This window comes from Mustela putorius, unplaced genomic scaffold (genome assembly GCF_011764305.1).
Source record: "Mustela putorius furo isolate JIRA1106 unplaced genomic scaffold, ASM1176430v1.1 tig00003869_pilon_pilon_pilon, whole genome shotgun sequence".
Classification (NCBI taxonomy): domain Eukaryota; kingdom Metazoa; phylum Chordata; class Mammalia; order Carnivora; family Mustelidae; genus Mustela; species Mustela putorius.
The window spans coordinates 10,659,905-10,683,846 of NW_025422021.1; the positions used below are offsets into that span (position 1 = coordinate 10,659,905).

A 23,942-nucleotide genomic window follows, 5' to 3' on the forward strand; every position below is an offset into this window, starting at 1 on the left:
AACAAATGCTATCTATTGGAAAAATGGGGTCTATAGACTTGCTCAATGCAAGTTTGCCAAAAATCTTCAATTTGTGTTTAAAAAAAAAAACCGAAATCAGTGAAAATCAGTAAAACAAGATGTGCCTTTAAAACCTTTACAGTCCTTTCTGACCTCTAAGTAAATCTGCACAAAACTGTTGTTCACACTTTCTAGGTACCATTTATATAGTCCTGGGCACTTACTTAATTTTTCTTGTTCCACAAAAGAATTTAAGGTTGTTGAACTCTTAAATGTAACCTTTGTTCATCTCAGTAATGCTTGGCATATAGTAACCACTCAAATATTTGTTGAATAAAAGTCAGTATTGAATTGATAAATATATATGTTTATATTATCCACAGGTTTTGAGTTCATGGTATTGTCATTTTTTTCTTTGTATTGAAGAAATCATGTATTTTATATAGTTCCATTGAAGGGTGGGTGCCTCTCATCCAAAAAAGTATCTTTAACACTGTATTTCTTAGCATCTTCTTAATTCAATATTTATAAAATTGATGATCCAATTTAGAGCAAAACTTTTAATTAAAGACCTGTGATATGCTATAATTTGGACCACTTTACCAATATGGTCATAAGAGCAGTATTTCAAATCTAGTCTGTTAAAAAGTATTTTACAAAATAACATTTTTGTTAAAGCATGTTATTGTCAGTTTGTATGATTTTGTGTTAAAGCTTTTTTATTATTTGCTGGGTTATGAGTTGATTTGTTATGCAGTTGCCACTTTGCTTTTTTTATTCATTGATTTGCTTTTATGAAATTAGCCATTAAGTAATATGAGTAATGTAGTTTTAAAAACAAAATCCTTTACTGTCATTTATTTATTTGATTCTCCAGTAATTAGAACTTTAAAAATTGACATGTTTCTATTCTATTGAAAGGTCACTTCATTTTTGGATTTCTGAAATTGGCATCTTACCCTCTGAGGGCTCTTGATACAATTTTTTCAGTGTCCCTTACTAACCAACTAAAATATCATGTTTTTATTAAACAGGTGATTTTTATGTATATTAGGGAAATTAAGTTTGACACATTCTTTTTCTGATACAGTATATGATAAGTAGTCCTGACTAACTTTAAATCTATAAAACTTTTTTACTTTTATATTTTAGGAAAAAGTATTGGGGGACGTGGCCACAAAATTAGTGACTATTTTGAAGTAAGTCTATTAACAAATATCTCTAGTCTTAATACAATTTTACTGTGGGCTGAAATAGTTTTTTTGAAGCACAAGGTAAACTTTTGTAATGTCCTATCTTCCTAGGAACTTTAAAATTTACCTCTACAGTGGAATGGCACATCATAATCTACAGAGTACTTTTTCACATATTTGCTTATGTCAACCCGGGAGATAGGTACAGTAGGTTTTAGTGTTTCTATATTACAGATGAGGAAACTGAGGACCAGAGATGTAAAGTTGCCTATTTAAAGTCAAATTCTAAGTGGAAGAACAAAGAGGGGCACCAGGTTGGCGCAGTTGGTTGACTATCTGACTCTTGGTTTAGGCTTAGGTCGTGATCTCAGGGTGATGAGTTCCTGCCCCACGCAGGGCTCCCCACTCAGCATGGAAATTCTCTCCTCCCTCTGTCCCTCTGCTCTCTGTGTGTGTCTGCGCCCTCTCTCTCTCTCAAATCAATCTTTAAAAAAAAAAAGGAAGAGCAAGAAGAGAAGTTAGAGTCTAATAGCCTCTGGTTAAGAACTGTTTCTACTGTCATTGCAGCCTTTATGATAGCACCATGGCAACATTTGAGCCCCTTAGATAGAAATTAAATAATGGTAGAAGTGTGAATCTAAGAGCCCTGAAAATAATAAATAGTGGTAAATTTAGATTCTCAACCAGTTTGGAATGTTTTCGTACATCTACGCAGAAATATTTTTGGCTACCAATTTTACATTACAGAATGTTAATATGATTGTTAAAACAACAAACATAATCTACTCAGTAGAAAAAAAATTTATATTTACTTGAGTGGGAGAGCAGAGTTTGCCATTCAGGGGAAGGGCTACATTAAAAAATTTTTTTTACCATCCATTGTTTTTCTTAATTGGGTTTACGGTATCTGTGGTAAAAGTGTTGCTCACCATCTAGAGTTGCTGACCTGATGCTTTTTAACTGAGGTCAGTCCTTCGGTGTTAAATATCAGTTAACAATCTTCCAAAGATTGGATCAGTTCAAATAGATAAATCTCAGGTCTCTTGAATGCTCATGTGGCAGGAGTTCAGCTAGGTACTGTAGTTAAAAAAAAAAAAATTAGACAAAGTCCCAAGGTTACATGATATACATTAGGAAGTCACCTGAGAAGAAGCCAGTAGCAGTGAATTGTTTTCTCCTCCTACCGTTGGTAGAGAAACATGAGAAATTTGAAAGGTAGCTGTGGAATACATTAGGTGGCTTCTCTTCATATGCACCTAGGTCATGCACTGTAATGCATGTTACGCATGAGAGAAAGGATTGATATTTATAAGATTTTGTGCTGTTAAAGGGAAAGGACTTAATCTGTGTAATTTTTTATATAGTACTATAGACATTTGGATTTTTAACAGATCTTGAGAATGATGATCCTGTTTTAAGATGGTTTATTACATTCACTAACATCTACTTGTAACTATTAGAGATTATACTGCTTCAGCAAACATTTATAGTGGGGCTGTATTAAAATTTGAAGGAAAAATAATATATGTTCATTTTTGGGGAGAAATTAATTTATCTTGAGTCTGCCACAGTAACAGATGATAGTCAGAATGCTCAAGAAATAAGGGTCATTACTGAATAGTCTTCTCACATTCCTGTGATCAGTATTCTCTATTTAGTCTTTTAGGACTCGGCTGTAACTGACCTTAGTTTTGCTTTTTTCTTGTTCCATTTAAATCACTACCAAATTTAATTTAAAAGAAGATCTATTTAAGTTAATTCTTAATGTCATATCAAAAATAACACCTAGCTAAACCTGTTTTAATAAAGAGTGATGTTTCCTTTTTTTTTTTTCTTCTCAGTACCAAGGTGGGAATGGCTCAAGTCCAGTAAGAGGCATACCTCCTGCGATCCGTTCTCCTCAGAATTCACATTCACATTCCACTCCTTCTTCATCTGTAAGTTTTTACATGTGTTAGGTAGTCTTCTGTGTGCTGAATATATGTATATATATACTGAATAACTTTTCATTGAGAACTTCTACATACATTTATTTGTATTTATCTTTTTAGAAAATCGTTCTGTGAAGTAAGTTCTTTTTAATGATCTGATGCTACTAGAACTTTATTTCTTCAAGTGAGATCTTTAAGTTAAAGATTTCCTGAATTAACTATATCCCAAGATGTGATGTTTCTATAAAAGAATGTGATCAAGCCTTATGGTACTAAAACAAATACTCTTTTATCAGTCTGTATTCAGTTACTGATTTCTAATTCTAACTCTCTTAGCAATGAAATTTCTTAACCACTGAAGTATAGCCTATTTCCTTTCCTAGGAATCTTTAAGATAAAGGTAGACAGCCTTTATCCCTGGATCATTTTAGTTCAACATAGGAAAAGGATCTTGGGCCTAAAAATTACTTTATAGCGTTTTGGTTTGTTGCTAGTGTTTTAAGATCTAGTTCTATTTACATGCATTGTCTTCCTTTTGGATTTCATTTTTTTTTAATTTTTTCAATTTATTTATTTTCAGAAAAACAGTATTCATTATTTTTTCACCACACCCAGTGCTCCATGCATTGGATTTCATTTTTTCTTTAGTTTTATTATATGAAAGTTTAATGTCTAACAAGAAAAGCAGAATTGGCTTTTAATAATTTTTAAATGAATTAAAGATATTTAAAAATCAGAGTATCTCTTATTTTTTTCAAGTACTCTGTTTTTACTTCAGTGTCCCCTTCTACTCCTTGCCTGTAGACACACACTTAGTTGTATCTTAACTTCTTTTGTACATTGGCTACATCATATTGCCATATGTAAAATAAAGTGTCAGATGCAACAAATTTTGAGTTACAGTGATGGCATTGATACAATGATAGAATCTGTTTTCAGTGGTGTGTTTTAAAACTAGTAACTAGATAAACCATGAAACTCATCAGTAGATTGATGTTATACTATATATGGGTGTGCACTATTGCCCTTGGTAGTAAGAGTTGTATATTATGATCTTTTCAGTTTTACTTATTGAACCACTTGCTCTATTCTTAATATTTTTGTTTTGAGATAATGTATTTTGCCTTGTTATATTTAACAGATTGAAAGCATTTAAAAATTTTTTTTTATGGTTCTAGAATGTAAGCTTCTCAGGCAAGGAATATAAATGGTTGTTTCTTTTCACTGTGCCTTATGTAAGGGAGGGTACTCTAAAAATGAATGCTTATTGAATAAATGATTAAAAGTTTTAAAAAGTCAGTTATGTTTTAATTCAGTTGTTATCCTGATAAAAACTTAAGAAGTGTTGTATAGTTGTTGCTGATCAAAAGCCTATATTTTTCTTGCTAATGTAAAAATTTTAATCTTTTTCTAAGGTTCGACCGAATAGCCCTTCTCCTACTGCATTAGCTTTTGGGGACCACCCTGTTATACAACCAAAGCAGTTATCCTTTAAAATTACTCAGGTAAATAGTAAATAAAGTTTTTTGCATGGCTTGTAAGAAACTTAGTGCAAAGAAGATGTCTTCTCTTTCAGACATAGTTATAAAGTAAAATTATACATCAAGAAAGCTAATTACTAAACAGAAAAACCATTTGTTGAGTGGGGGTTAAGAAATTGAAACACCAATACTATCAGCTTATCCTTTGTTACATGCTGGTTAAATATGTAGATGTAAGCATTTTAAATAAACAGAATAAGCATGACTTGTCAGTTTTGTTTATTGCTTCTTTTTGAACATACCATCCAAGTACATATAATCAGTGTTTTACTGAACTTAATACTTGTTCACAAGTGAACTTAATTAAAGCAATTCATTTTGGGTGTCTATATTTCACTTAAAGGTATCATTTGAAAATTAGATATCTTTTATGCTTACTTGATTTTATGAATTTGAGTATTACATTTTTCATTTTAACCTTTTACATGTGATAGTTTCTGGATTTTAGTGTATCATATTAGGGGAATTGGAAGAGTAAATCTTTTTGCTTAGCCATCTTTATTACCCCAGTTTATTGCCATTAGACTTTTCTGTTAGGTCATGTCCAAGATATTGCACATTCATCAAAACATCTTTCTTTAGATGATCTTTAGGCTAGGATTACAGATATATTGCTTTCAGTCACTGAATAGCTCATGAAAGCTTTTGCTATATTCAAAGATCAGCTAGCATTGAAAGTGTAAAGCAGCAGTTACATTCAGTTTTAATGAAGAACACTACAGTATTCTAAATCTTTAGTAATCAATTTTTTAAATGTTTCTTTGTAAGCTTGAGGAACTTGTATTTCTGAAGATGTTAAAACTTAAAACTATACTAAGACTTTTTGGGATAACTTTTACGTACACAAACTCAAATATTTTCTTTGTTTTTAGGACTAAAATCTAGTTTTTATTTGCATGCAATGGTATGTATAATGGAGTTAGTAAAATAGCTTTCTTTCATTTAGACTGATCTCACAATGCTGAAATTAGCAGCATTAGAAAGTAATAAAAACCAGGACCTGGAAAAGAAGGAAGGTCGTATAGATGACTTGCTCAGGGTAAGTAATAAGTCATGGAGAGGGAAAAAATTGAGTTAATTACTTGGCAGTAATAAAACTTGAGGAAATAATTAGCATTATAAAAAAATTCTTCAGCTGGGGAAAAAAACACAAACTTTTTCTGGTGAAAAAGTGAAAATTGCTAGCCTTTAAATGAGAATTGAGAGGGGCATCTGGGTAGCACAGTCAGTTAAGCGTCCAGCTCTTGGTTTCAGCTCAGGTCTTGATCTCAAGTTCGAGCCCCAAGTTGGGTTCAGGGTGGAGTCCACTGGAGCTTCTCTCTCCCTCTCCCCCTCCCACTTATGCTCTGTCTCTAATATAAATAAATCTTTAAAATAAATGTGAATCAAGAAACAGTTGGAGAAATACAGAGAAGTTTGTAAAATTTATTTTCATTTGATCAGCTATCATAAGACTGATGGCCATTTCATGTTAGTTTTAAAGGTAATTGATGTTGTTTTAAACCTGACATTTGATACTACACAAGGTGAAGTAACTACTGCAATCCTTTGAGATTTTTAATTGACACTTTATTTTAACATTTTAAAATTTTCAATTTTAATTGAAACTTTATAAAAGGCCATATCAAAAAATACTTAAAATGTGAGTAAGGTAAGAAACCGTGCTTCTCAGTCCTTGCCGCTCAGTAGAATCACCAAATGGGAAGGGTGGGAGGCTCTTTATAAAGGTACATGCCTAAACTCCATCCTGAGGGGTTGTAAATAAATTAATGTGGTGCGGCACCTGGGTGGCTCAGTGGGTTAAAGCCTCTGCCTTCGGCTCGGGTCATGATCCCAGGGTCTTGGGATCGAGCCCCACATCGGGCTCTCTGCTTCGTGGGGAGCCTCTTCCTCCTCTCTCTCTGCCTGCCTCTCTGCCTACTTGTGATCTGTCAAATAAATAAATAAAAATCTTTAAAAAAAAAAATTGATGTGGAGTGGGGCTCGGGCATTGGTGGTTTTAAAAATTCCTCCCAAAAAAATAAATAAATAAACTCCTCCAGATGATTATAATTTAAGCCAACATTGAGAACTATTAGTACAGAAACTCAATAAAACCAGTGTCTCATCTGTGATCCTACCATAATTACCGATACCTTTGAAACATCCAGCTTGCCTTTCCTGATCCCATCCCAGTCACTCTCTCACCTTCTTTTTCCATTAACTACTGTTCTAAGTTCTTTATTTATTATGCCTTAATATTATGGTTTTATCGCATGTATCTGTACATTCTTAACATATTTCAGTATTTTTTTTTTAATTTTAAATTTTATTTATTTAAAAAAGAAAGAGAGAGTGCACAAGCCAGGGGAGAGTCAGAGAAGCAGACTGTCCATGGAGCAAGGACATGGGACTTGGTCCCAAAATTCTGGGATCATGACCTGAGCATAAGACTGACGCTTAACCAACTGAGCCACTCAGGCACCCCTTTAGTTTATTTTTGAACTTTACATAAAATTATGCTCTCTGTACCCTTTTGCCCTGCTTGTTTTCACTAAACTTTATACATGGAATTGTCGTGTACTTTGTTCATTTCATGTTCTAAGACATTATATGAATATACCATAATGTATTTTTTCTGCTCTTGGTGGACATTTTGTTTCTGCTTTTTGTTAATATGAACAGTTCTGCTAAGAACATTATTGTACATGTCTTCTAGGGCAAATGTGGAAAATTTGTCTTACATTGTATTGCTTTAAGAGAGACATGGCCACAGTACATGGCATGTAAATGTTCAGTTTTGCTTTATAATGCCAAATTTTCCCCAAAGTGGTTGGATTAATTTATACCCTCGATGAGCAATAAATAATCTTGTTGCTTATTATCTTTGCTAAGGCTTATTATAATCAGATATAATAAATTTTGGGCCAGTTCAATGGATGTAACAGTGTCTTTTGTCTTTTATTTTGTGTTCTCTGTTTTCTAGCATCTTTTAAAATACTTATTAATTTAGTTTCTTCAGAGAAATAATGGTCATGTTTTTTGCTCATTTTTCTTAATGGGTTGCTGTTTGTGGGTTTTTTTTTTTTTTACTTTTAAAACATTTTTAAATTTAAATTAACATATGTAATTGTTTTCAAAGGTATAGGTCTTACATAATACCTAGTGCTCATTACATCACATGTCCTCCTTAACATGTATCACACGGCTACCCGACCCTCCACCTCCCGCCCCTCCAGCAACCCTCAGTTTATTTCCTATCATTAAGAGTCTCTTATGGTTTGTCTCCCTCTCTGGTTTTGTCTTGTTTCTTTTTTTCCTCTCTTTCCCTATGATCCTGTGCCTTGTTTCTTAGAGTCCACATATAAGTGAGATCATATGATAATTGTATTTCTCTGATTGGCTTATTTTGCTTACAATAATACCCTCTTTCCATTCATGTTATTGCAAAAGTCAAGAATTCATTTTTTGATGGCTGAATAATATTCCATTGCATATACTATACTACCTCTTCTTTATCCATTCATCCATCGATGGACATCTGGGCTCGTTCCATAGTTTGGCTGTTGTGGACATTGCTGCTGTGAACATTGGGGTGCAGGTGCCCTTTCAGATCACTACATTTGTATCTTTAGGGTAAATACCTAGTAGCATAATTATTAGATTGGAGGTAGCTCTATTTTCAACTTTTGGAGGAACCTCCATACTGTTTTCCAGAGTGGTTGTACCAGCTTGCATTCCCACCAACAGTGTTAAGAGGGTTCCCCTTTCTCCACATCCTTGCCAACATGTATTGTTTCCTGACTTGTTAATTTTAGCCATTCTGACTGATAGGAGGTTGTATCTCATTGTGGCTTTGATTTTTAGTTCCCTGATGCCTAAGCACTTTTTCATGTGTCTGTTGGCCATTTGTGTGTCTTTGGAGAAATGTCTGTTCATGTCTTCTGCCCATTTCTTGATTGGATTATTTATTTTTTGGGTGTTGAGTTTGAGAAGTTCTTTATAGATTTTGGATACTAGCCCTTCATCTGATAAGACATTTACAAATATCTTCTCCCATTCTGTTGATTGTCTTTTGGTTTTGTCAACTGTTTCCTTTGCTGTGAGAAAGCTTTTTATCTGATGATGTCCTAGTAGTTCATTTTGCCTTTTTTTCCCTTGCCTTTGGAGACGTGTAGCAAGAAGTTGCTGTGGCCAAGGTCGAAGAGGTTGCTGTCTGTGTTCTCCTCAAGGGTTTTGATGGATTCCTGTCTCACTTTTAGATCTTTCATCCATTTTAAGTCTATTTTTGCATATGGTTTAAGAGAATGGTCCAGTTTCATCCTCTTGCATGTGGCTGTCCAATTTGCCCAACACCATTTGTTGAAGAGACTTTTTTTTCATTGGACATTCTTTCCTGCTTTATCAAAGATGAGTTGGCCATAGAGTTGAAGGTCCATTTCTGGGCTCTCTGTTCTATTCCACTGATCTTTGTGTCTGTTTTTGTGCCAGTACCATACTGTCTTGATGATGGCAGCATTGTAATAGAGCTTGAAGTCAGAATTGTGATGCCACCAGCTTTGCTTTTCTTTTTCAACATTCCTCTGGCTATTTGGGATCTTTTCTGGTTCCATACAAATTTTAGTATTATTTGTTCCAGTTCTGTGAAAAAAGTTGATGATATTTTGATAGGGATTGCATTGAATGTGTAGATTGGTCTAGGTAACATAGACATTTTAACGGTATTTGTTCTTCTAGTCCATTAGCATGGAATATTTTTCCATTTCTTTGTGCCTTCCTCAGTTTCCTTCCTTCTCTAGTTTTCTGAGTACTAATTTTTTGCCATTTTGGCTATGTTTATTCCTATGTGTTTTATGGTTTTGGGTGTAGTTGTAAGTGGGATCGACTCCTTAATTTCTCTCTCTTCTGTCTCATTGTTAACATGTAGGAATACATTTTTTGGATACCAGGGGTTTTTTTGTTCCTATATATTGATTTTCTCCCAGATAATGGACTTGACTTAGCCAAGGTTATAAACCTTAGGGTGTTGGTTTGAACCCGTGAAGTCTAGATAAAAATTCCACGTACTTTCCACTGCATAATTACATAGCACTTAAGAGTATTATCCATGGTTAGTAGTAGATGTTTAAAAAAATAATTTTAGTATCATGCTCAAATACTTTTCTTTTTATGTAATTTACTGAGAATGTAAGAATATTCCTAAGTGTCTCATATACACAAATTCTAGACCTTTTCTATTTTTACTTATGTTGTAGGCTAACTGTGATCTCAGACGGCAGATAGATGAACAACAAAAATTACTTGAAAAATACAAAGAACGATTAAATAAGTGTATATCAATGAGCAAGAAGCTGCTTATTGAAAAGGTAAGTTTAAAAAGTTCAGTGAATTTTCCTTTTTATTCCACTGGCCCTTTTTCACCTTGTGTAGTTTTAAATGAATAAAATTGATTATATTTTTCCTCCTTTTTTCAGAGTACACAAGAAAAATTGTCAAGCAGAGAAAAGAGTATGCAAGACCGATTACGCCTTGGGCACTTCACAACAGTTAGACATGGTGCTTCATTTACTGAACAATGGACAGATGGTTTTGCATTTCAGAATCTTGTGAAGTTAGTCATTCTTATATTTTAAAAAATGTAGTGTTCCTTTGGGTTTTTGTTCCTTCCAGAGCTTATAGATTTGGAATTATGTTTTATTTCTACTCCTTAATGCTCTTTGAAATCACAGAATTTAGTACATTTGAAAGGAATGTAAAACAAAAGTATTACAATTTCAACTTTAGCCGACTTCTTGATTAGTCAGCATTTATCCATACTATGTATTATTCTAAGTATTAATTTCCAGAATATAAACTGATCCTCTAGCTTTATCGATGATTTGGGAGGAAATTTTAATTTTCATTCACATATATGGATATATATGTATCTTGGAATACACACACACACATAAATATATATGTACGCATACACACACACACATATCTCTTGGGATTTTTCTGCTTAGTTTTTTCCACATTCTTCAGTCATTACTTCATTGTTATTATTCAGCACTTGATGGCTTTCTGTTCCTACAGAAAAGACAGGAACTTTTCCTCTTCTGCTTTAGATATTCCTCATAAATTATTTGAGGAATATTTAGCTTTAGCATTTCTAAACATTGCTAAAGTTTGCTTTAGCAAAATTTAAAACAGATATTGAGTTAAGATGATGGTAGATAGGGATAGATTGACTATGAATTAAGGAGTTAGGACCTGTGCTGCTTTTTTGTTTTTCACTCTAAATTTTTTTAAAAACTCTAAAACAGGAGTATTGCCAGCATCTACATCAGATTTGCTAGAGTTCTATAGAAAACGGAGGCAAAGCTGCATCTAGTATATAAACATTGCTGTTTCAAACACTGGTTCCCAGGACTTTGCACAGAATGGCCTTCTCTCTCCTACAGTTGATTTATTTAGCTTTTGTTCAGCACCAGCTATGCTGGGTGATAGGTATACCACAATGAAGAACAGAGTTCTTGTCATGCTAAGGAGTTTGGCTTTTAATTCAAAGGTTTGTATGTAGTGTGTGATACATGTGGGACTAATATTGGAAAAAAGATAAATTATTGACAGCAGAGGTATCCAAATGAAAGATGATTAGGCTTGAGCTAAAATGCTCACAATGAAAGGTAGAGAATAGGAGATATATTTTAGATAGAAACCATGTTTTTGAATGTTAAATAGGCAAGAACTTCTGCTACTAAACTCTGATCTACAGTTGTCCTGATAATGAATAAAATAGGCTACATAATATAACCTTAAATACAAACTAAATATACAAATCTAAAATATAAGTTCTTTGTAGCAAAAATTGCTTCATCAAGCTGTCAGCAAAATTGGAGCTTCTGGGTTGGTGATGGTGAACACCTGGAGGTTTGAAGAGAGTCGTGCAGTTAGAGAGCATCTGGAAGCCCCACACCATTAGCCCATACCTTACCCTATGCATCTCTTCCACCTGGCTGTTCCTTTTTATAATAAACGAGTAATATAGTTTTTAAAAAATTACTTACATTTCTTGTATTGTGGGCCTATTCTGTGTTATTACATATGCCTATGTTAAATCAAGCTGCTTATCAGTGTGAATTAAGTAGTTTATCAGTGACATAACCAAAGTAGTTGGTGGATGAGAAGAGAAATAAATAAATATTAGTAATATTAAATTAGTAATCTCTAAAGTCTGTAGGCATTCCTAAATCAGATAATAGCTTTCTATTCATTCTAGTAATTCTTTACTTTCCATTAGGATTTTAAACATTAGGATTATTGCCATTTGTTTTCATTTATAGCATCTTGATTGTGCTCTAAACTAGCTTTAACAATTAACTTTTTTAATTAAATGAAGTTATATATTTCTATTTCCAGAGGAAAACTGGGTTAAACTGATCTAGCTTTGCTCTTCCTGGATTTTCTCCACCTTTTACTCTTCTGCCTCAGTGGCTATTGATTCTTTCATTCTGGTCATACTCTACTCTCTGGCTAGAATCATAGGATCAGGCAATATGTGTAAAGGCAGTTTTGGGTCAGCAGAATAGAAGTTCTGTAGTTCTGCTTTAAGTAGGGGTGGGGAGCCAAGGAATTAAAACATTTGTCTTTTTTTAATCTAAATACCATAACCACGTAGAGGTTTAAAATTTTTTTCTTAGCATGTTGAGGTGACCTAACAGGGAACATGGTTACTATGAGAACAAGTTGTGTGATAGGATAGTTTTAAAAAGCTTCACTGTCACTTACTCTTGCTCTGGTCAGATTGCTGAAATTAGAGTTAGTAAGCTTTAGATTCTTGAATAGGAAGCAGTAATACTTTTACTTTTATTAATTTGCTCATTTTTCAGAATCATGCTAATTTTTTTTGTTTCCCTCTTTTTTTCTTGTCTCCTTCAAATTGTCAAAATTCTTTCTTCATAAATTTCTAATATTTAGGTCAGTTTTTGTTTCATTTCAAGGTAGCGCTTACACATTCCCAAAATCTTTTTGACATAGACAAATTTAGAAAATAACACTTTATTAACTTAATTGTCTTTTTAAAGTTTTTCTAGTAAGTGATGAGGTGAATGTTTAAAATTTCTGTGCTTATTTCTGTTCTTTATTTTAATAGCCCATTTATTTCATTGAGCAAGTATTAACTAAATTCCTAATATGTGCTGATGATTATGCTGGGCACTAGGAATATAATAGGATATAAAATAGATGTGGTCTCTGTTTTCATGCAGTAGTGTGTCTAGAGACATTTTAATCAAGTATCTATAGGAATGATAACTCATTTGGAAGGAGGTAGAAATCTCCAAGGTACCATGAGATTAAACATGGCCACACATTTTTCCCTACTTCAGGGGATTTAGGGAATTTAGAAATGAATGCTTCAAATGAGACCTGGACAGTGAGTACAAGTAGGTTGAAAAAGGTAGAACCATAATATTTGTTAATGTTCCATGCTTTTTCATGTTTGTTGGTATATTCTTGTTTTAACTGTGAAGAGTAATGAAAAGTTAATACGGTTTTTTACATTTATTTTTATACAGGCAACAAGAATGGGTGAATCAGCAAAGGGAAGATATTGAAAGGCAAAGGAAACTTCTAGCCAAACGCAAACCTCCCACGGCTAATAATTCTCAGGCACCCTCTACCAATTCTGAACCAAAACAAAGGAAAAACAAAGCAGTTAATGGAGCAGAGAATGATCCCTTTGTTAGACCAAATTTACCACAACTGTAAGCCTTCATTTTAATTTCCCCCCCTTTTTTTTTAAATTATTGCCAGTGAGAATGAGTGTTACATGTTATTTATATTTATGCTAATACTTAAATACTAAAAGTAGTTATGACCAGGAAGGAAAGCAGTATTAAAATTTACTTCTAAATTAATAATGTTCAAATACCTGAATTCAGCCTTTGTAAGTGGAGACTTACTAATCCTCTTTTCAAATGAAAACATAGCAGCTAAGAGGAAATTAGAATCCTCTTTCTTCATGTCTGAATGATAGAATCAGTTCTTAGTTTTGGTTATCTCAATTCTGTATTGCCGTAAATCTTACTTTTTCTGAGAGAATATTAAACAATGTAACTGACTTTTATTTTCTTAACCTATGAAAGCAGTGCATTGATAGGTTATAGGTACTGTTTTTTCCCTATCTGCTTTTATTTATTTTCTAAATTTTCTAAATCAGTGATGAACTACTCTTTATAGTTCAGGGGGCAAAGAGCGTTTTAAATAATTAAATGCTTATTATACATAGAAAATTGGAAAATATGAAAGAACATAGTATTATAGACCATGATTCCATCCACAGAGAAGACCATTGTTAAAATTTTGATTTATAGATGTGTCTGAACATGTAATTTTTTTGTTCTGCAGGAACTTAAGTTTTCTGAGTAGAAAACACACACACGCACACACGCACACATTGTTTGATGTTTCTATGTGGGTGTATTCTTTCTTCCCTTGTTGAAAGGTAATGTTTCATCTGTGCTTTGATTCCCATACCCTGCTACATGAGGGACTCTTCTGTGGATACCTCCTTTATCTTCTATCGTCAGCTTTTTGTTCTCTACTGGTTCTTTCCTTTTAGAAGACAAAATGAAACCAAAAACACTGCTTCAATTATATATCCCTCTGTTCTAGTCTCCATATCCTGTCATCTTTATAACCAGGTTTCTTGAAAGACTTGCTTGTACCAGTCTCTTCTGTCTCACCTTCCATTTTCTTTCCTTTTTTTTTTTTTTAAGATTTTATTTATTTATTTGACAGAGCTCACAATTAGGCAGAGAGGCAGGAGAGGCAGGCAGACAGAGAGAGAGAGAGAGAAGAGGGAGAGGCTCCCTGCTGATACGGGGCTCAATCCCAGGACTCTGGGATCATGACCTGAGCTGAAGGCAGAGGCTTTAACCCACTGAGCCTCCCAGGTGCTCCCCATTTTCTTTCTTAAATGAAATTGCCTTTTAAAGGTGAGCTGTCTTTTTGATGCTCCATGCCATAGACATTTGAGTCTTTAATTTGGCAGCATCGAATAGTGTTTTTGTTTTGTTTTAAGATTTTCTTTATTTATTTGAGAGAGCAAGAGTGAGAGAGAGCCTGAGAGGGGGAGGAGGTCGGAGGGAGAAGCAGACTCCACATGGAGCTGGGAGCCTGATGCAGGACTGGATCCAGGGACTCCCCAGATCATGACCTGAGCCGAAGGCAGTCACTAAACCAGCTGAGCCACCCAGAAGCCAGATTATTGTTGACTTATTTTTTCCCAAAGGACTCTTTCTTGCCTTTAGTTTTTGAAATACCTTGATCTCCAAATTTTCATTTTTCTCCTCTGCTCATCTTCTTAGTCTGTTCTGTGGACATCATTTGCATTACCAATTTGTAAAATGTAAGTGTCTTTTAAGGATCTGTCTTGGTCATCTTACTTCCTACTTTACATCTTTTTCTGGAAAATTAGCTACTCTCAGAGTTTCAGTTAACACATATATATGCTTCTGACATCCAAGTTTATCTCTCTTGTCTGCTTTTCTTTCTTGCATATTAAATGTATCTCAGTTTTGAATGTCATATCCTTTGTTGTTGTTATCAGTACTTAAGTGCTTCTGATGTAGCCTTTTTAAAACTGTATTTACTAAAAACACAGAACAAAACAAAAACAATTTACTATCCCGTTCCAGTTGGTCTCTCTCCTCACACATACACATACACTCATCTACACATCCACGTACACACCCCTTGCCTTTTACTGTGTTTTCTCTGTTAGTAAATGGTACTACTGTCCTCTCAGTTCTATATGCCAGGTTTTTATTATCATCCTTAGTATTTTAGATCAAGATTTCATTTATTTTCCTTAATCCATTTTTATTATTTTCCCATTAATAAATAGGTGGTAATAAGTTTATTTTTCAGAATCTACCTTAAAATCTACTTCCATCTTCAAACCTTTTCTAATCCTAGGGGCCTTTTGTAAATTGGAATTAAAACATTCACCTATTGATTTTTTTAAAAAAATAGCAGATGGTTTACTTTTTGTAAATTAGTAAATTTGTTGTTTAATAAAGGGTAGGTAGGTAGATGAGTGCTAATACAGAATACAGTGTGTGTTAGGTTTAGCTCTACTCCTGTGAGACACCAGTCCTTCTAGATCTCAAGTGTACCTATTTATTTAAGTCCCCATTGACAGACACCATTCTAACTCAAGTTACAGTCCTCTCTTACTTGGGTTATTTTTTTCCACTTGCCTCTCCTTTCAGCTTTGGTTTAGCAATCCAGTTCATTTTCATTTTGCAATCAGATTCATTTTTGCAGAATATCCTTTTGTTCTCTTAATCACCTTAACATAGCTCTTTGTTTTTTGAATCATAGAGTCCAAAAGTCCTAAGAAGATTTCTGAAAGCACTTTTGATCTGACATTTTCGGACTACTCTAACCTCATCTTCTGTCACTAACCAGTGCCTACCCTTCATTGCCAACTTTCAAACTCCCAACCCATGGTTTTTAATTCCTTTTCATCTTTTAAATCCTATACTAGGTATTTCTTCCTAAAAGCTTTTCCTTGATCCCTGAAGGATAGGGGTTAATTATCACTTTAATGTGATAGTGTCCTCTGTCTCTTCAGTCACAGCATCACCATTTACTGTGTTAATGGCACTGGAAACATCCTTTGTTTTCCTTTCCCTCATTCTCTGTTTCTGTAACATCTTGTATTTGTCCATCTTCATTGCCATGATCTTAGTAAAGGACCTCAGCTCTTTTTAACCTAGATTATGGTTTTCCACATGTCTCTTCATGTCAGTTTCACATTTAACCTCCTTCACTAACCTTCAAGATAAAATTCACCCTCATGAAGGACTTTTCATAGACCTTATTTTTCTCTTTCATTTCACTCCCTACATCTGTCTTACATCTCTTCTGTTAAACTCTTAGTTCTCTAAGTGGATTAGGCGTCCTTGTTTCTGTGCCTTTATACATCTTGTTCCTTGCCTTTCTTCACCTGTCTCATTGCTTGTTCATCTTTTAAGGCTTGGCTCAAATACCAGTTGCAGTAGAAAGCCTTTTCTAACTTTTGTTCTTCCCATTTTCTCCCCCATTTCTCCTCAGGTTAGGTGCCTATAGCCTTTTTATATGTGCCTCTTCTGTATGTAGCATTTATCTCACTGTTTTATCTCTATATTCCCAATATGTAGCACAGTTTTCTGACATGAAAAGTGGTAAGTAAATGTCAAATTCTGGTACTTGAGCATTTGATTGAATTTCATTTTCTCCTTCTCATTAGTTCCTCCTTCATTTTTCTGGTTTGTCACAGGTATTTTGCTTATTTGCCTTCCAACATACTTAACAGGCCTAACTATTGTTTAATAGTCATAGACTTGTCTTATTTCCACCTCACTTTATGATACATAATGACTGAGAACTAACCCTAAAGTGAACTGCTGTGTGTTTTTGGAATGGCAGGTGAAGTGATAATGCATAAAAGTTTGACTGTCTCTTTATACAAATGCAAATTTAAATAGAGAAAAAAGCCATAGAAGCACCTTTTTTTTTTTTTTTTAAAGATTTGTTTGTTTATTAGAGCATGCACAAGAGCAGAGGAAGGAAGGGGCAGAGGGAAAGGAGAGAGAGAATCCCTAGCAGTCTCCCTGCTGTGAGAGCCTCAGTCGATGGGGGCTCGATCACAGGACCCCAAGATCATGACCACAGCCCAGGCCAAGAGTTGGATGTTCAACTGTTCAACTGGCTCACCACCTAGGCGCCCCAGAAGCACTTTGGTTTATATATTAACTATATTTTAGTGGCTATTCTCTGCAACTATCTTCTAAAAATTCCTTTTGAATAACTGTTTGGTGGTAACTGCAACATCTTGTGTATATACAGAACATCTAGTTTAACTAGAAGAGAAACCATAAATCTCTAATTATTTTTCTATCAAGAAATTAACATAGAAAATGAAGCTACTACTGTGTAGTGGTTAGGACGTGAGCGTTGTAGACAGACAGACGTGGAATCTATCCTTGACTCTTTCAGATTATTATTTTTGGTAAGCTCTTTTACTTCTTTGAGTCTCCCATTTCCTCCTTTGTAACAGTACCTATATCATAGTGTTGAAAGGATGATACGAGGTAATGCATGTTAAAGTACTTGCATGGTTCCTGGCTCTTAACTAATTTTTAACTACCAGCAAGATTCGGTCAGGTTTTGTCTTTTGTTTTGTTTTGTTTTTTAAAGATTTTTTTATTCATTTATTTGACAGAGATCACAAATAGGCAGAGAAGCAGGCAGAGAGAGAGGTGGGGAAGCAGGCTCCCGTCGAGCAGAGAGCCCGATGTGGGGCTCAATCCCAGGACTCCGGGATCATGACCGGAGCCGAAGACAGAGGCCTTAACCCACTGAGCCACCCAGGCGCCCCTTGGTCAGGTTTTTCAGACAGCAGTTTCTAATTTTAGTCACAAAGACTTCTTTTATTCAGAGTGGTTTGTATAGATAATATTATCTATGGCTGTCTAAATGACTCTTGTGTTAATTGTAATTAATTTAATCAAAATTTTGTCTTCATGTTAAATACATTTTAAATTGTTTAAATTTTATTTATGTATTTCATATTGCACAGAGGATTGCAAAGTAACAGTAATATTTTACCTTCTGTTTTATATTAAGGAAATTTTAGAGGTCACTGTGTTTTCTCATTAAAGCTTTAATTTTGGGCCACCTGGGTGGCTTAGTGGGTTAAGCCTCTGCCTTTGGCTCAGGTCATGATCTCAGGATCCTGGGATTGAGCCCCGCATTGGGCTTTCTGCTCAGCAGGGAGCCTGCTTCCCCCACCGCTCTGCCTGCCTCCCTGCCTACTTGTGCTCTGTCAAATAAATAAATAAAATCCTAAAAAAAAAGCTTTTAATTTTAACTCAAGATTATATTTTCGTATCATAAAGTTCTTTAGTGGATTGTCTTGTAAATATTATAATGGACTTTTAATTAAGAAAATTTATTTTTAGAGCAGTTTTAGTATATACCAAAATTGATCAAAAACATATACTCCCTGTCCCCACACACAACATCCACCATTATCAGTATCCTGCAGTAGAGTGGTATATTTGTTAAAATTGAGGAATGTGCATTGGCACATCATTATCACCTAGAGTTTGTAGTGTACATTAAAATTCACCTTTGGTATGTATAGTGCACATTTTATGGGTTTTGACAAATGTTTAATTGATTTTTTTTAAAATGCTGTCTGAAAAATCTTTCATTGGAGCATTTAATCTATTTTCATTTCATGTATTTATCTATTTATTGGGGCTTAAATCTGGTCTTTCTTTGTGCTATCGATTTGTCTTGCCTCTTCTCTGTCCCCCTTTTTTTTTCTTTATTGGGTTGCTCAGTTTTTAATTTCTCTCTCTGTCAGACACACCCTGTATGTAAAGACATCTTTGTCTGGTATAGTTACTGTGTTCATTTAAATGTTACTTGCAGGGTGCCTGGGTGGCTCAGTGGTTAAAGCCTCTGCCTTCAGCTTAGGTCATGATCTCAGGGTCCTGGGATCAAGTCCCGCATGGGGCTCTCTGCTCAGCAGGGAGCCTGCCTCCTCCTCCTCTCTCTTTGCCTGCCTCTCTGCCTACTTGTGATCTGTCTGTCAAATTAAAAAAAAAAACAACTAAATGTTACTTGCATATTTATCTTTTTTTTCCTCTTCATTTATTTTTACAGCTTCAATTTTTTTATCTAGTAAGATCTTTCTGCCCAAGAAAACCCTTTAGAAATTTTTTCTTTTTAGTGTGAGTCTATTGGTAGTGACACCTTTCAGTTTTTTCTTGGTATAAAACCAACTTTATTTTGCCTTCATTCTCAAAACTATTTTTACTGGTTTTAGGGTTTTAGGTTGGTGATTATTTGAAGGTATCTTACTGTCTTTTGACTTAAAATTATTCCTAGATAAGTCACCTGACCATAGAAGAACCACATTGAATGGAGCAGAAGCAATATTTGAAGATAAAATAACTGAGAATATTTTAAAGCAGATGAATAAGCTCGATCTATAAATTCACAGTGGCCAGAGAGTTCTAAGTATGAATAAAAAGAAATACCTAGGCACATTATAATGAAATTTCAGAATAATCGGAGCGCCTGGGTGGCTCAATGGGTTAAGCCTCTACCTTTGGCTCAGGTCATGGGCTCAGGGTCCTGGGTTCAAGCCCTGCATCACGCTCTCTGCTCAATAGGGAGACTGCTTCCCTCTCTTTCTCTCTGCCTGCCTCTCTGCATACTTGTAATCTCTGTCTGTCAAATCAATCAATCAATCAGTCTTAAATAATAAAACATTTTTCAGAAAAATCGAGGCAGAGAGAAAAAAATTCTTAACAGTCGCCAGAGGGGGAAAGAAAAAGATATATTGGTAGTATAAATTAAGAAAAAAATATTTCAGGTAACTGCCAACCAAAAGAAAGCTGTATTATATGAGACACAATAAAACTTAAGGCAAAAAAATTATAATGAAGTGGTTATTTCATAACTATAAATGGCTCAAATTACTGGGAACATCTAGTAATTCTAAATTTGTATACATATAATAACACGGCCTCAAGATAAATGAAAAATTAACAGTATTTAAGGAGATCTAGACAGATCCACAAGTTACAATAGATTTCAACACCCACATTTCTTAGTAATTGAACATACAGATAAAAAAAATAAAACAATAAAAAAAGGACACACAGTATGGATATAGAAAATTTCAGTGGGATTGATAAACTTGACACTTTTTTTTACCCCTAATATCTACAGAGTAAGTGTTCTTTCTTAAGCATGGTCTCTGAACATAAAAATTTATCACGTTAGGTCATAAAACAAGTCTCAACAAATTTCAAGAGTGAAAGAGTTTATATAGGACTGGGATTGCTTCTTACTTAAATATTTGATTGAACTCATGGATAAAATTTAGAGGTTTAGAATCATAGAATATGTTCTCTGACCACAGTGGAATTAGACTAGAAATCACTAACAATAAAGTAGTGAAAAAATCTCAGTGAAAACTAGAAAAATATTTTCAGAATGAAATTGCCATATAGCAAAATTTGTGAGATAAATCTGACCAGTAGCCGGGGGAAATTTATAACCTTAGGTAAATATATACAAAAAGAAGAAAATCTAAAACTTTATATATTAAGCATCTATTTCAGTAAGTTAGAAGATGAGCAGTAGAATTAACCAAAGAAGGAAGAAGAAAAAGAGCAGAAATTAATGATACAGGAAATAAACATATACAATACAGAGAATCAGCCAATCCAAAAAATGTGTGTGTTTTATTCCAAAATAAAATTAAACTAATAAAATTTAAAAAGAAAGAAGACAACCATTATCAGGAATGAAGAAAGTTAATTTACCACAGAGTCTATAGATATTTAAAGGAAAACAAAATAATATAAATGGCTTAAACTTGAAATTTTTATAAAATGGATAAATTTCTAGAAAAATCTAACTTACCAGAATTGACACTGGAAGAAACAAAAGTCTAAATAGTTTTGTAAATGTTAAAGAAATTGAATCTGTTATTAAAAAACTTAAGGTCCAGGGGCCCCTGGATGGTACAGTTGGTTGAGCACCTGACTCTTGGTTTCTTGGGTCAGGGTGTGATCTCAGGGTCGTGGGATTAGGCTCCAAGTTCAGCGAGGAGACTGCTAAAGTTTCTCTCTCCCTCTCTGTCTCTCTTACTCTTGTACTCTCTCTAAAATAAATAAATAAATCTTAAAAAAAAAGTCCGGGTACAGATGACATTATTTATGAATTATAACAACCACTTAAGGAAGAAACAGTGTCAATCTTTTTTAAAACTTTTTTTCTTTTAAGTAATAGCTAAGTCAGAAATACTTCCAGCTTATTTTATGGGACCAGCATAATCTATGTGTCAGAATTTAACAAAGATGATATAAAGAAGGAAAGTTACAGGCTAATCTCATTTCATAAATGTAAATATAAAAATCTTAAAATATTAACCAAATATATAATATATAAAAATGATAATTTATTAAGACCAAGCTGGGTTTATTTTAGGTATCCAGGGTTGGTTTAACATTTTTAAAAAATCTGTAACTTTTCCATGTAAGGAGAGGATCATATGATAATATTAATAGATGCCAAAAAGCATGAGACAAAATTCAGCATTGATCTTTTTTTTGTTTTTTTTAATTACTTATTTTGGAGAGGGTGTGGGTTGGAAAAGAGAGAGAGAGAATCTCAAGAAGCCTCCTTGCTGAGCACGGGGCTCTGTCCCATGGCCCTGAGATCATCACCTTAGCCAAAATCAAGAGTCCTGGAGGCTTAACCAGCCAAGCCACCCAGGCACTTCCAGCATTGATCTTTGATTAAAACTCTTAGCAGTCAGTAAAAGAACTTCCTTAATCTATACTGTACATTGATTTTTCTTTTTGCATTCATATCTGCATGCTGTGTACTTGAGTCACCATGGTGCCCAGTATGCCCTTTTTCTTGGCTTCCCTCTGCTGCTCTTCTTTAATCAGGGATAGATGTTCTCTCTTCTCTCTATTTTCCTACTTTGCTTCAGATAAAAAATTTTTTCTTTGCTCTGTGTAGTCATAGCTCTATTACCCAGGACAATCACTTTATGTTAAGATCAGCTAATTAGCAACCTTAATCCCACGTAATCTTTTGCTGTGTAAGGTAACATATTCACAAACTCCAAAGATGAGGATGAGGATGTGCTATCTTTGGAAGCTGATACCCGTCTCATCTGTGACCCAAGATTCACATCCTTCCCTCATGTAAAATACATTCTTCCTATCCCAACATCCCCAAAAGAATCAACCCAACATCCCAATTATAGCATCAACTCAATATCCAAAATTTCATCAGCTCAGACTTTCTGAATCCTCATCTAAATTAGGTATGGGTGAGAATCTGTATAATCCACCCCAAAAAACAATTCCTCTTGATCTGTGAACCTCAAGAAAAACTCTCTTCTCAAAATACAATGGTGGGGACAGGCATAGGATAACAGCTAAAGATACTTTGTTGAAACAGAAAAAAAAACCCGAAAGGAGTCACTGACCCGTCCAGGGTAGTTTAAAAATCCGTCCAGGCAAACTGGTTTCAAGGTCTGGTAGTAATTTTCTATGGCTATGGCTCCTCCTTCTGGTCTCCAAGTTCTTTCCTCTGAGTCTTTTTCACAAAGATTTTTTTTTTTTTTTTTTTTTTTTTTTTTAAATTAAGGTTAGCATGTATATGTAGCTAAGTAGCTTTGTCAAGCTGTTTCTTGTTTGTGGAATTTTGGGGGTCTGACAGCCTTTCATTTTGTACTCTCTATGCCCTTTAAAACCCCAAACTGGCAGTGTTTCTGTTTAAACATGTCAAAAGATCATATGGATCTAGCCACTCTGACAGAGGCATTTACTCCTTTAGATAAGAGGATCGTCCATGTTTTTTTCTAGGTAATCCCATTGTTTTTTGCTTCTGCTGAGAAGGCTGAAGGGACCTGTGAGTTGCACACTTTTTTTTTTTTTTTTTTTTTGAGTATATACCTAGGAATAGAATTACAAGGTTATACAGCAGTTCTGTGTTCAAATTCTTGAGGAACTGCTTAACTATTTTTCATATCTGTGATATTTTATATTCCCGCAAGTAATAGACAAGAGTTCCTATTTCTGGCTCTCTGCTCAGCAGGGAGCCAGCCTGCTTCCTCCTCTCTCTCTCTCTGCCTGCCTCTCTGCCTACTTGTAATCTGTCTGTCAAATAAAATAAATAAAATCTGAAAAAAAAAAAGAGTTCCTATTTCTTCACGTCTTTGGCAACCCTTTTTATTTTGTTTCTTGATTATAATCATCCTACTAGCTGTAAATTGTCATCTCATTGTGGTTTTGATTTACATTCCTGAATGGCTCATTATGTTGAATGTCTTTTAATGTGCTTGTTGGTCTTTGTATAGGTATTGAAGTCTTGCTAAGCTTTTAATCCAGCTTGTCTTTTTGTTGTTGAATTACAAGAGTCCTTTATATATTCTAGATACTAAACCCTTGTCAGATATATGATATGTAGATATTTGCTCCCATACTGTAAATTGTATTACTTTTTTGATAATGTCTTTTGATTTTATTTTAATTTATTAAAAATTTATTGTTTTGTTTTTTGCTTATATTTTTGGTGTCAAATTTAGGAATCCTTTACCAGATCCATGGTCTAAGACATTTACCCCCATGCTGTGTTTTAAGAATTTTCTAGTTTTAGTTCTTATATTTAGATTATTGATCACTTTTTGGTTAATTTTTTATATAGAATGAGATAGGGGTCCA

The 23,942-nt window shown here is 34.2% G+C and overlaps 1 protein-coding gene across 2 annotated transcripts in view; it reads left to right on the top strand.

Annotated features, from left to right (window-relative positions):
- The window catches only part of TLK1 (tousled like kinase 1), a 142,815-nt gene that overhangs the window by 81,741 nt on the left and 37,132 nt on the right, over positions 1–23,942 (top strand). For both annotated transcript variants that reach the window (XM_004744058.3, XM_045066950.1), the window contains exons 5-11: positions 1,153–1,199; positions 3,035–3,130; positions 4,540–4,629; positions 5,612–5,704; positions 9,900–10,010; positions 10,119–10,255; positions 13,203–13,391. In XM_004744058.3, the coding sequence (XP_004744115.1) occupies positions 1,153–1,199; positions 3,035–3,130; positions 4,540–4,629; positions 5,612–5,704; positions 9,900–10,010; positions 10,119–10,255; positions 13,203–13,391 (763 nt within the window). The remainder of the gene's footprint in view (positions 1–1,152; positions 1,200–3,034; positions 3,131–4,539; positions 4,630–5,611; positions 5,705–9,899; positions 10,011–10,118; positions 10,256–13,202; positions 13,392–23,942) is intronic.